This window comes from Corapipo altera, unplaced genomic scaffold (assembly GCF_003945725.1).
Source record: "Corapipo altera isolate COAL_440 unplaced genomic scaffold, ASM394572v1 96, whole genome shotgun sequence".
Lineage (NCBI taxonomy): Eukaryota > Metazoa > Chordata > Aves > Passeriformes > Pipridae > Corapipo > Corapipo altera.
The window spans coordinates 1,883,327-1,898,630 of record NW_020884962.1 but is presented as its reverse complement, the minus strand read 5'-3'; the positions used below and the strand labels follow the sequence as shown (position 1 = coordinate 1,898,630).

The window sequence follows — 15,304 nt, the reverse complement described above, 5'->3', positions numbered from 1 at the left end:
TGGCCTCTGCCTTGGCCTTTGCCTTGGCCTCTGTCTTGGCCTTTACCTTGGCCTCTGCGTTGGCCTTTGGCTTGGCCTCTGCCTTGGCCTTTACCTTGGCCTTCAGCTTGGCCTCTGCCTTGGCGTGGCTTCCCAGATCCAGCTGGGAGGCAGCCATGGATAACTTCCGCTCCAACTTCAGCTGCTGGATGCACGTCTCCTTGTGCAACGTCTCAACCCAGCTGTGGGGCCGGTCTGGGCACCGCCCTGCCCTGGGAACCGGCTGCTCCTGCGTGAGGCCAGAGGCCATGGCCTTCTGCAGAGGGTTCTGGTGCTTGTCATTGCCCAGCGGGGCCAGCTCCACCTTGCTGACTGTCACCTCTGGAGCGTCACTGCTTTGGAGCTGCTTTGCTCGAGCTTTGAGCACTGGAGGGAGACAGAGAGAGGTGATGGGACACAATGCACAGCAGAAGGTTCTGTCCTGCCCTGGGCCTCACTCTGGGACCACCAGGAACATGCTCAGAAAAGAGAAACCACACAAAGACTTTATCCCCCCTTGGCCAGCCCCACTCCCAGACACAGATTCTGAGCACTGTCTCTCTGGGATCCACCTGCAGGTTGGGGCCTATCCCAGCATCTCAGGAACCCACTCCAGCATCCCGAGAACCAAGCTGTGGCTGGCTCACTACAGCTCTCCCAGCACTCACCTTCCAGCAGCTCCATCCTCTCGCAGGTGCTGTTCCTGTTCGCCTTCTCCTTGGCGCTGGCGGATGAGTAGCTCCTGAGGACGCTCCACGGAACCCCTGCTGTGGAAAAACACGAAGGTGCAGGGGGTCAGAGGAGGCTTCACCCCTCAGAGTGCCCCCAGCCCCCCAGCCCCACGGTCAGGCCCCAGCTGGGCACAGAGGTGACAGTGAGCGAGTGGCTTTTCTCAGCTCAGCTGCCCCAGAAGCAGCGCACGAGGGCCGGAAGGGGCAGGAGGGACAGGGACGCCCCTCACTCCCTAGATCCGGACGCTCGGAGGGAACGTGACCCCAGGGACACCACGAACCCCAGCGCTGCGAAAGGGGTGGCAGAGCCCCAGGACCCTCAGCGCGGGCAGCGCTACCCCACAGCTGGGACGGGACGCAGAACCCTCCCGTTCCTGTTCTCTGGAGAGGAACAACATCCCAGCACCTCCACGGTCCCGCCTCTATCCCTGGGGGCCTCACGGCGCAAAAACACCCTCTCAGCTCTGTCCCAGCGGGGAGGGCCTGGGACGGGGCGGGAACGCCGCGGCCCGCAGCTGCGTCCCGGGGGATGCTCGGGACCGAGGGCCCCCTCTGCCCGCCCGGGCCCCGTGCCCGCCCCTGCCCGAGCCCCGGTGCCCGCGCTCACCGGGCCCCCTCAGCCCGCCCGGGCCCCGCAGCGCCGCCCGCAGCCGCAGCAGCGCCATGTCCGCGCCGCGCGCGCCGCCCCGCAACGCGCATGCGCCGCGGCGCCAGTGCTGCCGCGCGGAACGCCGGGAGCGCGAGTCCCGCTGTGCCAAACCACAAGTCCCATGGTGCACCGCGGCCGCGCCACCGGCCCCCTCCATGCCTTCCCTGCACCCCTCCCGCGCCCCCTGGCGGCCGTGACGGCCCCGACGGGGCGGGACCGGGACCGGGACCGGGACACGGGACACGGCGGGACTGGGACCGGGACCGGGACACGGGACACGGCGGGACCGGGACACGGCGGGACCGGGACATGGGACACGGCGGGACCGGGACACGGGACACGGCGGGACCCGGAGGGACGGCGGAATCCGAGACATGCCAAAGCCTGCGGGGGCGGCGAAGCCCGGGACACGGCAGCAGAGCGCGGGGGCGGGGGAGCCGGGACACGGCGGAGCCCGGCGGGGCCGTGGAGCACGGGGGACGGTGGAGCCCCGCGCCCCTCATGGCCCGAGCTCGGCGCTCTTCGGTCGGGACAGCAGGCATACACCTGCACCCTCGGGTCCGGGGCCACGTCTCTCCCCTGACACTTTCCCCGGGGCACCCGTTTCCTGCCCACTCGTTGCCACCGTCGGTGGATACTGGAGCGTGCGGTCCCCAGCCGGGCGCCCCAGGGCAGCCGAGTGACCGCGGCCCATAACCCGGGGCTGCCGTCGGGGCGCGGATTTATGAATGGGAGGCCCCGCCCCGGCCCCGCCTCGCCCCTTGGCCACCGCCCCTCTCGGGCCGCCCCTCCCTGGCCGCCCGCGCCGTCGGGGCCGGTCGCCGGTCGCGGCCGCGGCGATGGCCCATCGCCTGTCGCCCGCCGCCCGCCCGCCGCCCGCCGCCATGAGGCGCGGGGGTCCCGCTGCCATCGCCGCCTGCCTCGCCGGGGCTCTCGCTGTGCTGGCGGGACCGGGGCCGGGCAGTGCCACTGGGACCGGCCGGCGACCCCCCCGCAGCTACGGGCACCTGGAGGGCGACGTGCGCTGGCGGCGACTCTTCTCCGCCACCCGCTTCTTCCTGCGCATCGACGGCGGCGGCGGCGTGGAGGGGACGCGCTGGAGGGAGCGGCCGGGCAGTGAGTGTGGCCGGGGCCGGGGCCGGAGAGAGCCGGGGCCGGAGAGAGCCGGGGCCGGGGCCGCCCCCCGCGGCTGCCCCTCGCCCACGGCGGCGAGAGCCCGATCCCGCCGGGTGCCGGGGCTGCGGCAGAGGCGGGCGCTGCCGGGGCGGAGGCTGGACGGGGATGCGTCGGGACGGCGACGGGACCCTCCGCGCCCGGCCCGGAGATCGCCCGCAGCTCCTCCCGCTGGCGGAACCTCAGCCAAAGCGCCTCCTCCTCTGGGGGCGCGGGAGCGGCGGGAGCTACTGTCCCCTCCGTCCCCGCTGTCCCCTCCGTCCCCGCCGGGCGGGACACGTCACTCCTCGAGTACAACCTGCTCCGGCTGCCCTCGCCCCAGGAGCTCCTTCCCGAGGCTCGGCCGCCGCTGCACTGTGGGAGCCGTGAGAGGGGCGCGGGCGCCGGCGGGCACTGCCTGGGGACCCGGCATTGCTGGGGTGACCGGGGGAGGGGTGTTGGTCCCTTGTCCCACCTCGTCCTGCCAGCGCAGGCATGAGGGCATCCGCCTGCCCTGCCTTCCGCGTGGACTGAGGGGATCTGATCTACCCCCGCAAACACACTGAGGAGGATAAAGGCTGAGGAGGAGGGACATAGGAAGCTTCGCGGTGATGCTGGTCCCAGAACGGAGCAACCCTCAGGTGTAGGAGAGTAGAGCAGCCCTGTTGGACGGGACCACTCCACAGTCTCTGCCTGTGGAGTGGTTTGGGTCTTGGCACAGGGACATCTGGGTGGGCAGAGGGGCAGAGTTCCCAGAGTCCCCAAGGACTTGGCACCCACTGTATGTACTTCAGCAAGAGTCAGGGCTGCAAGGATCCAGGTTTCAGCACATCAGGGTGGGGAGTCTCAGCCCCTGTGACAAGGAAAGGGCACTGAGTTGGCAGAACAGTGGCTGGATGGGAGGGGCCTTGGGAAAGGGAGATGCCTGAGCATCACTGGGGTGCCCTGGCAGGCTGTTGGGGCCTGGGGCAGGAGGAATGCAGTACCCCCAGCCCATGTCCTGGTCTGGCAGGGGCAACCCTCTCTCCTGGCCAGCACAGGATGAGGGAGCCCAGCCCAGCCCAGGGAACCCTCCTGTGGTGTCAGAGGCTGTTGGGAGTCCCGACCAGGCACGTTGCCAAGACAAAGCACCCCAACACGTTCCCTCGGCTGGGCGGCCATGGGGCCTGGCAGGCAGAGCAGCCCTGGGCTGTTGCACGGGGCTCACTCTGCTTATCTGAGTGTGCCTGGGCTGGGCTCCCCTCCACAGCCCTCGCAGAAGCTGCTGGACCAGCCCCACTGGCAGCTGCAGGCTGGCGGGGGATCTCCCAGGGACTCCCCCACCTCAAGCCCTGCTTCTGCCCCAGCCTGCTCGGGACCCCTCTGGGGGCTGAGAGTGTGAGACTGGGGGTACTGGGAGCTGTCTCTGGGCAGGGACTGGCCAAGCACCTGCAAGCAAAGCACGGCAGAGCCGGCCAGGGCGCCAGGGACAGCAGCAGGGGGTTATTTTTAGAAAAGCACAAGTCCTTTCTTATAAATAGCATCAGCTCCAGACTGTGATCCAGCAGGACAGATTCACAGCTCTTCTCCTCCACTGCTGCTCATCAGTGGCTTCACTGGGCCAGGCCCTGCAGATGCTGGCGATGCCAGGGGATTGGTGCCTGGTGAAAGCCCCTGCTCAGGGGCTGCAGCCCCCCACACTGTGTGTGCTGCCACCAACCAGAGCCTCTGCGTGTCCTCCCTCGCTGTCCAGCCGGGACAGCCCCTGCAGTGGTGCCCATGGGCAGATCCTGCTGTGGCTCCTGCCCTGCCCCCTGCCCTGCCCGCTTTGCTTCCCCTGGAGATTCCTTCTCCCCTTTCCACTGTGCCGTGTGCCTGGCGGGCAGCAGGGCAGGCAGCAGCACTCCGGGCTGGCTGGCGTGGGGCAGTGCAGGAATCCAAAGCCCTGATGATGCTCTGGGTGTTTCCCATGCCAGAGCCTCTGGTCTGACCACATGCCTTTCCCATTAGCGGCCGTGCTGGAGCTCGACAGTGGGGCACACACACGCCAGCCCAGCCGTGGCTTCACAGCCCGGCTGCAGACACCTCCTGGGCTCATCCCCATGTCCTGCAGCACTGCTGCATCCGCCAGCCCACAGTACTGGGCACAGAGCTGTGTATGCTCGCTTGTGCCAGCTGGGCAGTCAGCACCAGCATCCTCAGGCAGCACCGTTCCGGCCCCATTCCTGCCCCCTCACGCCTCTGCCCACGTGCCTCCATCCACCATAACACAGGGTGTGCCCTGTGTGTGCCACCCCCGCGCACACTTTGCCCCTCCAAGGGCCGTGCCAGCCTCGATGCCCTGCATGTGTCAGGGCCAGGTGCTGTGGGGGGCAGGTCATGTCCCCGAGGCACTACAGGCCCATTGGGGACGGATGCGTTTGCAGAGCTGCCAACGAGGGGAGGACACACGCGAGGTCGGCACTGGGCAAGTGGAGGTTGTGCTTGGCATTGCTCCCATACAGCCCAGCTCCTGGGAAGCAGCTGCATCCTGGGGAGGAGAGGAGTAAAGATCAAACCTTCTCTGGAAAAGAAATTCCCCCTCCCACTCCCAGCTTGTGCCACAGCTCTTGTTCCCACTGTCCCTCTGGCTGCTCCTGCTGTGGGCAAGGATCAGCAACCCCATCCCTCTGGGGGGACACTGTGGCCACAGATCCAGGATCCCTGGCTCATGCTGGGCTTCCCTGTCCCACAGGCATCGTCGAGATCCGGTCGGTGCGTGTTGGTGTCGTGGCCATCCGGGCGGTGCACACCGGCTTCTACCTGGCCATGAACAAGCGGGGGAGGCTCTACGGGTCGGTAGGTCGGACGCTGCCTCCTGGGAGGGACTGCACTGGGGTCAGAGGTGCAGGACAGAGTTGCAACAGGGGGTCCCAGACCTGCTGGGACCGGTGCCCAGGAGCAGGGTTCTGGTTTTCCATGCCCTGACATGCTCCCCAGCAGGGACCGAGCCCTCTGACCTCTGGGGACACAGGGTCCTGCCCAGCCCCACCTGGGGTCCGAGGGACCCCAGCCGAGCACAGCCACCCTTCACCCCCTTCCCTCTCCTGCCAGAAGGAGTTCAGCCCCAACTGCAAGTTCACAGAGCGCATCGAGGAGAACGGCTACAACACCTACGCATCGCTGCGCTGGCGGCACTGCGGCCGCCCCATGTTCCTCTCCCTCAACAGCAAGGGCAGGCCACAGCGAGGGGGCAAGACACGCCGGCAGCACCTCTCCACACACTTCCTCCCCATGCTTGTTGGCTGAGCGACACGAGCAGCTCCGGACAGTCCTGTAGGAAAAAAACCAAGAAAGGATTCTTTTATTTATGTACATATCTATTTTTTGCTATTTATTGCTTTATTTTTAATGCATGGTGGAGGATGGATGCAGAAGGCAGATGCTCCAGACTTGGCTTTGCAGGGCTGGGGCTGTCCCACCATCCTGCTGGGGCAGAGCTGGTGTGGCACAGCTGGGGAGTGTGGCCACTGCATGCCAGGGCCAAGGGCGTGCCTGGAGCAGGGCCTGGGGTCTGCTAATGGCATCTCTGCAGGGCTGGGATGTACCAGCCGGTTGTCTGTGTCCGAGCACCCATGGCAATTAAAGCTGTGTTCATGGTATGGAACAGGAGAGGACTTGGCTTGGGATGGGAGGGATTGGCTTCCCTGAGGTCGTGGCTCCAGCCCCCAGTGTCATCCCTGCTGCCACCAGCGGGGAGCGTGGCTGGTCCCCTGCCACATCGAGTTCTCCATCGAGAACCCACAGGAAAACAGCAATGATGGTTCAGCAGCTCAAAGGAGGGAGCAGGAGGAGCAGAACCAGGAGCCAGCCTGGATCCTCAGGCAGACACAGCCCCAGGGCTGTCCCTGGCTGCAGCCCGTGTCAGTCTTGTAGCCCAGCTTCACACCATCATTCCCAGCAAATACGGAGCTGGGACAGTGGACAGTGGCAAGGACCAGCCCCTCGCCTGGAGGGGAGCACGGCCAGGAATAGCACCCACACCTCGGCCTCCCGGCCAGGGCACATCCCTGATCCCTGTGCCGCCCTCGCACCCGCCGTGGCCAGGCCCAGCAGCCCGGTCACCGTCACGTCACACAGAGCAATGGCCCCAGCAAAAACCACCAAACTTGTTCCATTTCCGACCCAACCAGCTCCAAACGACTCTGAAAGGGAACACCACTGTGTTAACTGTGTGGTGACTGTGGCACTGGCCCCAAGCCCCTGCCAGGCAGGTGGCAACTGCCACACACCCACCTGGGGCTTTGCTTTGCCCACTCAAAACCCACCCAAGCATTGCTGACAAGTGAGAGATCACCCTGAGCACCAGGGGAGCCAGCAACCCCTGCTGTAGCAGAAACATGGTGGGAGAGGGAAGGTTTTTCCAGGTTAGGTGACTAAAGAGCAAAGCCTTCCCTTGGTGCTGGGTCAGCCGATGGACTCACGCAGGTTCAGCCAGGACCTTCTTGCTGCCACCCACTTCCCCAGACCAGGCTTCTGGCTCAACCCTTGGCAGAGGATGAGCCATTAACCACGACACACCAGTCCTGAGATAAACCCTCGTCCTGTGAGATGAAAGGCGCCGCTGTGCTGCCCTGCCAAGCCAAGGAGGAAAAACAGTCCGGGCGAGTCGCTCTGTGTCAGCTCCTGGCCCCGGCAGAGCTGCTGCCACCTGCCCCGGGGACACTTTCCCCAACAAATCAACTTCTTGTGTTCTGAAACGGCTCAAAAATGGCCGAATCAGCCACTGGCCTCCCCCCTCCTATAGGATCTTGTCCCTTCCCAGGAAGCTCTTGGGAGGAAGGGTCAGGTCTGGGGTGAATCTGCTTTGGAAGAGACACCCAAGCTCTGCTGGCACCAGCACCTTCCCCAGCTGTCCCAGCCCACTCCCAAGGCCCCAAGAGCCAGGGAGCCCCCCAAACTGCCAAACCCTCTGCCCACCCCACAGGGGCACAGTCCCTCTCGCCTGCTCTGGCCTCCATCGTGGACCCTGGCCCGTCAGGAGATCCGCTGACTGCCCCAAGTCCCTGCGAGGGGAAAGGGCTCCTGGTGACAGAGGGCGAGAGCACCAGGGCTCTGGTCCTCTCGTGCCTCCAGGCCTGGGGAGCAGGGACATGGCAGGGAGCGACTGCCCGCACCGGTCGCATTCTTGTCATTCTCCAAGCCCCAGCTCTGTCACAGAAACTGAGTCACAAACATACCTGGGTATTTTTCTCTCTCTCCTTTTTTAATCAGCTCTATTTTAAGTAGTTTTGCAATACATTTTTCTCAAAAAATGTTGTTTTCCTGGTAATTACTCAGTCACAATGAGATTTGCTGGTCCTCGCTCTGCTGCACACCCAGTCCTGTGTGGGCCCAGCGGAACAGCCCGCCCCAGCTGCGAGGGGGCAGGACTGCAGCACAGAGATGTAAAAAATAGAAAAGACCAGGCGAGGATGCTTCCAGACACGATCCTTGGTCACTGTGCAGTGCCCTGCAGGCTGGCAGCGGCTCCCACCAGAGCCCAGAGCTCCCAGCACGTGGGAGGGCTCAGAGAGGCCCAGCCTGCCCAGGGGAGGTGGGATGGCTCGGCGGCCTCGGAGCTTACCCTGTAGCTCTCCTCAAATCATGCATAACGGCTCGCAGAGCTGAAATGTCCATTTATTGACAGCAGTAATAATTTAAGATTATAAAAACCCTTTCAGTGTTGAGTATCAGCGGGCGAGGTTATAAAGAAAAATAAATGGGACTCAAGATGGGACAGGGAAGGATCCCGGGGTCTATTTGAGAGTTCCTGTTTCAGTGAGAGCTACTGGTCCTCCCCAGCTGAAGATCCTGGAGGGGAGGCAGCATCCTTACGCTTCCATTTTAGACTTCAATCTCCAAAGCAGAAAAGATAGTATCCAAGGGGAGGAGGAGCAAAAGAAATAAAAGAAAGGGATCTCAGATTCAAACCCATACAAACAACCTTTCCTTTTGGGATTCAACCACTCGCTCAGCACCTCGGGGTTCCCAGCTGGGAGCGCGGCAGCCTCGCACTGCAACGGGTAAAGTCCACGCACAGAGGATGTTTTTATTGACAGACAGAGCTCTTTCCCCCCTTTTTCATCACAGAACTTGAGGCTTCTCATCTCTGAAGGACCCAGAGTCTCCGTGTCTTCAGAAATCAAAAGGGAATTCTGGGGGCACTGCTCCCCCCTTGTCCCCTCCCCTCGCTCTGCTCTGGAAGCCCCTTTGGCTGCTTGTGGTGGCCAGGGAGGGAGGGGGGACAGTGGAGGGGGCCCCAGGGACAGAGGGTGTGTTAAGATTCATGAGTTGTTCGATGAGTTTTCATTACTTGGTGAGCTGGAGGAAGAGGAGGAGGAGGAGGATGACGAGAAGTTCATCCCTGTGAGTCCTGGGGGGTTTGTGGCAGTGTTTTGTCCACTTAAACTTTTCCGGCAGACAGGACACGTGTCATGCTTTGAGGAGCAGACAAAAACAAAACAAGAAATATGGAAAACTGATTAGAAACCCGATATGGGAGCAGCACTCGAGGAACAGGCTGGGATGACACTCCATCCTCTGATCGAAGGCTGTTCATGGCTCAAGCCTCACAACAGAGGTAGGAAAATATTTACAGAGGGGAGCAGAGGTGCTGCACGCCCTGGGCACTGCCCCCACACTCACCTGCTCCAGCCATGGGACAATGCAGCCGTCGTGGAACAGGTGATTGCACGGTAACTGCCGCACGTTTTCCCCGACTGTGTAGTCTTCCTTACACACAGGGCACTCCAACCCGGAATCTGCATCGCACAGGGAAAGCCAAGCACAGCTGAGCAATGGAGGAGAGAATGACAGACAAAGCCCCCAACTCGGGACCCATCACTCCCTCCCCTTCCCCAGCACTGCTCCAACCCTGCCGAGAGGAAAGCTTGGTGCTCTGCAGCCACTCCCCCATCCCACCACCTCCCCCTGCCCCGGGTCTGCCTCATCCTTCCCCTCCCTTCTGCTTTTCCATCTGAACTTCTCATAAGTTTGCCTCCACAGGGCAAATCCATCCAGCCTGCACTGCTCCTTTTTTTTGTGAGTGTAACAGAGCCACTTCAGCTCTCTCCCGTCTTTGAAACGTTTTAGGCCTTGAAGGTACAAGCAGACAAAATTCAAGTGCCAATAAAACATTACACAGAGCTTCCAGGGAGCTCTCTCTGCATGGCTGCCCGGAGCAGACACATACCTACGTGCTCCTGTGTGATCTGTATGGTGGGGAGGGCCTGGATCTTCTCTTTGTCCGCTGGCGGTGGTCCAGTGTTTTCAAATTGATTCAGTAACTGGAAAAACAACCGGCCAGGCAGGCAGAAGGGAGAGGTGAGCTCAGCAGTACAGAGAATCCACTTGTTTCCTGAGCCAGTGTGCTTGGGCCCCACATCGCCCACACTGCAGACCCCGGTTCCCATTCCTGCCCCCACAGTCCCTCACCCCCTGCACCACCACAGGTGCTGCCCCTTCTGCAGCACTGCACAGGAGGATGGAGACTCTGGTAAGTCCCAGTTTTACCTGTGTGATAATCGCATCCAGGCCGTTGGCACCCCAGGCGTAGTCCATTGGATTTGAGTGCAGGACTCCCCTGAAGAGCAAGGACAGCAAGTGAGTTCATCCGGGAGCACCACCGGGACACTGCCAGAGAGAGCAGCACATCCTCCAACTCACCAAGGGCCCAGGCCTAGGTTTGGAATTGTGGTTGGTGCAATAATTCCATTGACCAGCTGCTGGATAATTCTGAAAGACAAGAAAACCAGGATTGTGTAAGAATTAGTCTGCTGGCTCCCAGCCCAGCACCCAGACGTGGAGGGAGAGGCTGAATACTGTCACATTGTCAGGGGAAAGAAAAGATTCCCTGTAGCAATTGCAATTGCAGCTTATAGAGTGATAGGCCATGGATAAAGTTTCAGTATTTGATTCGTAAGGGGACAATTCCTGACACCACAGTGAGTGGCTCCCAGGACGCAGTTACACAAACAGCATCTGGTGCTTTCTGCTGTTGCCCCTCATAGGGAGTACAACACTTTGCCAACGACCAGGGAATATTTTCCCACTGCAGGACAAAGTCCCAGCCACAGGCCATGCCACTGCTCATGTGAAACAGCCCCGACAGACCCCAGGTAGGAGCTGCCAACAGCATCAGGCCCAGCTGGGGCCCAGCTGGCACCCAAGGCAGTGCTGGAGAGCTCTGGGAAGCTGCTCCCCAACCCGGGGGAAAAGGCACAGGCTGATGCTGAGCTCAGTCTCATCAGTGAGGAACACGATTCTCACCCTTCCAGCGTGGGGACGCCCTCGTGCCGGCCCGAGGCGCGGCGCGTGGCCAGGCGGGCGCGGGGCTGCCTCGCGCCGTAGCGGTGCCGGGACTGGTGCTCGCGCTCCCGCCGGTTCTCCGAGTCCCGGTTGTCTTCCGGCTGCACGTTGGACCCAAACGGAAACTCAAAGCTGTCATCAAAGAACCCGAAAGCGAACTGGCCATAGCCCTGGGGCAAGGTGAACAAGTGCTGATCCACGTTCTGAGAGGGAGGGAATGCAGAGAACAGACTGTGACGAGAGAAACGGCCCTCGGCTCCCACAGCGACCCCCAGGCCCGCGGTGACACTGGCACCGGTGTGCCCTTGGCAGCAGCTCAGGGAGGAACGGACATGGGAACTGCACACAAAGGCAGAAAAAACCCAAATCACAGTTCCCTGGTTTCCCTTTGTTGTGCCACTGTTGCTTCCGAGCTGAGGCTACTGCATAGCAACACACTCAAATCCTGCTCTCCAAATCCTGCTGAGCCCCCTCACGACGGGAATCAGCTACAAGTGATGGTCCTACGTAACACACGCAGCAAAAGTACGGCATGCAGAGATTTCAGGAGCACCACGTGGAGGATATTAATTCCTCCTTCCCAGATTCTGTCATGATCTGGGGAACATTTAAACGATGTACTATTGGAAAAATACTCAATCCAATGGCAAAGCAGAAGGTGTTGAAAGGGAGAAAGGACTTAGTCACCTCAAAAGGATGCCTGCTCTGATCAGCGGCTGACGTAGAGGAGCTGGTCTCATTGTCAGCGTTCCTATGGGGAATGAAGAATGCTGGTAAGACTCAGAAGCTTCTACAGGAATATTTACTGTCTCCCTTCCCTTTAAGGTCTGCCCCGCTCCCATCCACCCCAGGGCAGGGGCAGCTCCAGACAGAACCTGGTCCTCTTTCAGCTGCCGATTTTTTGGTTGCTCACATCAATTTTCATTCCTCCCTCCCTGAACCCTTCATTTTCCCACATCCTCACCCAACCCTCCCTACCCTGTTAGGTTGTGATTTCACAAAGCTGCGGAGAAGTGCCTGAACCACAATGTCAAGTAAGGATTCCCTGCACAATCCACCTCAAACACATTAGCTAAGCCTCCAGAGCATCAGGAAGAGTTCTGATCGCTGTGACCCCAACACATGTAAGTCTAATCTTGAATCAAAGAAATCTCTCTATTGCAGAGGCACGTGACCCAACGGCTCAGGATACTGGGAAAATTCCTAATGCTGTCAGGCTTCTGCTTTCAGAGCTGCAGGAACACTGCCTGCTCAGTGCCCAGCTCTACGTGTCTGCATTCAAAGTACCAAAACCACTGAGATTCAGCGACTACGCTGCTCTCCCAAGGTCACAGGAAATCACCAAAACAGTCAGGATCTGCCAGGATGGATTTTTAGGCTCCAGGGTTGGTGTGGTCAGACTAAATATCTCTTGGTCTGTGCAGAAAGGCCAGGCCATGCAGACCACCACGCTCAGCAGGCAGCAACACCCGCTGCCCCCTGGCCCGGCTGTGTCCCTGCGCTGCCCATGGCCCATCCCAGAGCCAGTCACAGCCAACAAATGTGACTGAAACATTTAAAGACATGCCTGGTGCTCCTGCCCACCAGAGAGCTGTCCCAAAAGTGGCAGCAGGGCAGTAGAGGAACATGGATCTCGTTGCTCCAGGGCAGAGTCCAAAGTCTCAGCCACAACATTTCACTGTTTGTCCCCAGCACGTTCACTGCTCGCACACTGAGGTGTCCGTGCACTCTCCATTCCCAGATTTGTCTCTCCAGGGTTATCTCTGCCCTGATGACTCAGACCAGGTCAGAGCTGCACACAACATAGGGAAAGCTTCCCTATCACTTCTTTATGTTTGTTTTACATCAACCTGTTCCTGCACTGCCCTTCACCAGCGACACTGGATGCTCAGGAGGACACTCAGTATTCCCATGGCAGACTGACCTGTGGGTGCAAACCTGCCAATGAAGCACTATAACCCCACAGTGAGGAAAGATGAGCCAAAGCTTGGGCACAGAAGCAATAGAGACGGTGTATTTAATGTCCAGCTTTGCCTTTGAACCAGTAAGAGAGCAAGGCAGCCCTGGCTCACTCAACCACCAGTCCGTGGGGCAGGACATTACCTCGGCTCCTCGGGAAGTTCTTCAATAAAACCAGACTCACACCGTGGGCAGATGTAGTCCTGTGGGAGAAGAGACACTGGATAAGAGAAGGAAGTGGTACCTCAGAGCTGCAGGGTGTGATGGGAGGGGTCTGGTCACCCCCAGCACACGCCACAGTTCCAGAGCCAGAGAGACCCCAAACCCTGACATTGGCTTTCCCCAGGCCAGCGAGGCCAGAGCTTGGTCTGAGTCTGCAGGAGCTCAGCTTGAGAACGATCAGGGTGACGCTGCTAATCCCCGGTACAGACACAGCATTAGACACAACTGATGCAGTTCTGGTGAGGTGAAAGCAAAACCCCCATCACTCCCCACACAGCAGCTCTCAAACACCAGCTCTGGGAACCGGGAAACGAGGTGGGAATGGCAGCAGGGGCTTGGCAGTGTCGTGGTGCTCAGGGAGGCTGATCCCTGCCACTAACACAAGCTGGGGTTCACAGTACAAGGGGCACTTCTGCAGCCAGGACCTCACATGCCCATGACCAGTACTTGCCACAGACCTGCTGCTGCCCCAGTGCCCTGGGCACTGACAGTGGAGCATGTGGGGAAAGACAGGCTGTGTGTGCAGAGCCTGTGACACTGCCTCACAATCCCCGGGGTTAGTGAGGAATTTATCCTCCACAACCACACTGTCCTGGGCAGAGCAGCCCAGAACACTGGAGATCCTCAAAGGGAATTGCTTCGCTTTCCAGTGCTTGAGGAGTAGCAGCACCACAGAGCCGCCCGCGTGCCCAGCGGGCACACACCACCCCAAATCCCCGCGCTGGCAGAGCCGGGCTCAGCTCAGCAGGCATTTAAGAGCTTCTAAAAATAATATCACTTCCCTTTGCTGCTGCTGCTGCACTGGAATTGGCACAGCCCTTCGCCAGGCCAAGGGATTCCCCCAAGGAGTCAAGGCCACCAGCCCTGGGGACTGTCCCAATAAGGCCCCTGGGGTCGCTCCCCCAGTCCCCGCATCTGACCCTGATAAGGCCCCTGTGGAGCACGGCCCGGAGCCACCACACGTGCCCTGCCCGCCCAGGGAGGTACAGGAGCTCTGAGGCCCAGAACAGACTGGGACAGGACCCTGCTCCCTCTCCCACACAGGACTCCCTGTCTGCTGCTGTGAAACAACTGGCTCTGCACCACTCACATGAGGTGTGAGCTCAGGAACCTCTGTACCCCTCGGTGCCCAGCACAGGGAGCTGCAGCAGTTGCCTCTGCCTGGGAAAAGCCCTTTGCTTCCCACCACCACAGACTGGTGGGGACACGCTGGCACAGGGGGAATGACCACGGCCTGAGCACCCTGCTCCTCTCAGCTCCCCGCTCCAGGGGGCTGGGGGGGGTGTGTGCTCACAACCAGCTCTGAGCACAGGGATCAGCACATTCCTCTGCAGCTGGAACAGCACAAATGTCACAGTTAGTTGTTTCTTGGGCTGTTTGAGTCCCTCCTTTGGCAGCTCCTGTCAGTGAGTGAAACCAAGTGAACTTGGACCCCCAAAGCAAGTTCATGAACTCACAGCTGAGGCCCCAAACACAGCCACCTGCTCCCTGCCCAGCCCAGCACACACAGCCAGGTGTGCCCAGCTCAGGATGGGGTGTTTGAGCAGAAATAAACGACGGATATTTCAGGTTATCCCCTGGCTCCCACCCTCAGCCTGTCTGCTCTCAGCACGAGCACAGTCAGGCGTTTGTTCTCACACTTACACACGAGCTGGAAGGCTCCAACACGGCCCACCCTGGTAAAAGGACAAACTGCACGTCACAGACCAACTGCCCTCAAAAAGGACAGCTCTGCTCGCCCTCGGGGGCTTTTCAAGCTCAGTGTCAGCAAACAGCAAAGGTTTGTTCAGACAAGACGCTGTGAAAAGTGTCAGGACAAAGAGACCGGCAGGACCCTCGGAACCGCACTGAACATCTCAGGACACCGGGCGGGGAGCAGGTGACCCACGAGCTCCTCCCCAACAGCCCACGCTCCAGGCCACCCACCCCGGGACAGGCTCCGCATACGCGGGGTTTTGCTGGGTGATTAAAGCACCTGCCCAGGTGCCTACACAGCACTTCTGTCCACGTATCACCCGCGCACCTCCCTGTGTCCCAGCCACACCACCGCGGGGCTTTTCTCGCGCTCATTAAACGCTGCTGAGAGACAGAGAAGAAACCCCGCGGCGCTTCCCTCAGCTCCGCATAGGGTAAGGCTGCCCGGGCCGGGGGTGTCACCCCCGGACGGACCCCCACCCCGGACTCGCTCGGCGGCGGGGCCCGGCGGTTCCCGTGGGACGGCCGGAGCGCTCGAACCGCCGCGGGGCCGCCCCGCCCAGGCCCCCCC

General features: G+C 60.9%; 3 protein-coding genes across 3 annotated transcripts in view; 1 reads left to right on the top strand and 2 right to left on the bottom strand.

Moving 5' to 3' along the window:
• The window catches only part of POLRMT (RNA polymerase mitochondrial), a 13,440-nt gene extending 12,026 nt beyond the window's left edge, over positions 1–1,414 (bottom strand). Inside the window, exons 1-3 of the mRNA XM_027664236.1 lie at positions 1,357–1,414; positions 687–782; positions 1–405 (exon numbers count right to left, since the gene is read on the bottom strand). The exon at positions 1–405 is cut by the window's left edge and continues 536 nt beyond it. Of these exons, the coding sequence (XP_027520037.1) occupies positions 1–405; positions 687–782; positions 1,357–1,414 (559 nt within the window). The remainder of the gene's footprint in view (positions 406–686; positions 783–1,356) is intronic.
• Positions 1,415–2,237: 823 nt separating this feature from the next.
• Positions 2,238–5,879, top strand: FGF22 (fibroblast growth factor 22). The gene is made up of 3 exons (XM_027664221.1): positions 2,238–2,514; positions 5,264–5,367; positions 5,623–5,879. Exons 1-3 carry the CDS (start codon positions 2,238–2,240, stop codon positions 5,815–5,817), a joined length of 576 nt encoding a protein of 191 aa, XP_027520022.1. The 3' UTR covers positions 5,818–5,879.
• A 2,287-nt stretch (positions 5,880–8,166) lies between these two features.
• RNF126 (ring finger protein 126) overlaps positions 8,167–15,304 on the bottom strand; it is a 7,695-nt gene continuing 557 nt past the window's right edge. Inside the window, exons 2-9 of the mRNA XM_027664256.1 lie at positions 12,961–13,019; positions 11,545–11,608; positions 10,819–11,060; positions 10,216–10,284; positions 10,063–10,132; positions 9,743–9,836; positions 9,196–9,311; positions 8,167–8,987 (exon numbers count right to left, since the gene is read on the bottom strand). Of these exons, the coding sequence (XP_027520057.1) occupies positions 8,835–8,987; positions 9,196–9,311; positions 9,743–9,836; positions 10,063–10,132; positions 10,216–10,284; positions 10,819–11,060; positions 11,545–11,608; positions 12,961–13,019 (867 nt within the window). The 3' untranslated portion in view covers positions 8,167–8,834. The remainder of the gene's footprint in view (positions 8,988–9,195; positions 9,312–9,742; positions 9,837–10,062; positions 10,133–10,215; positions 10,285–10,818; positions 11,061–11,544; positions 11,609–12,960; positions 13,020–15,304) is intronic.

Excerpts from the sequence above, each read along its gene's own strand:
- FGF22 (XM_027664221.1), top strand. The coding sequence starts at position 2,238 with ATGGCCCATCGCCTGTCGCCCGCCGCCCGCCCGCCGCCCGCCGCCATG. Across the intron at positions 2,515-5,263 it reads CTGGAGGGAGCGGCCGGGCA|GCATCGTCGAGATCCGGTCG; the intron begins GTGAGTGTGGCC and ends CCTGTCCCACAG. Across the intron at positions 5,368-5,622 it reads GGGGGAGGCTCTACGGGTCG|AAGGAGTTCAGCCCCAACTG; the intron begins GTAGGTCGGACG and ends CTCTCCTGCCAG.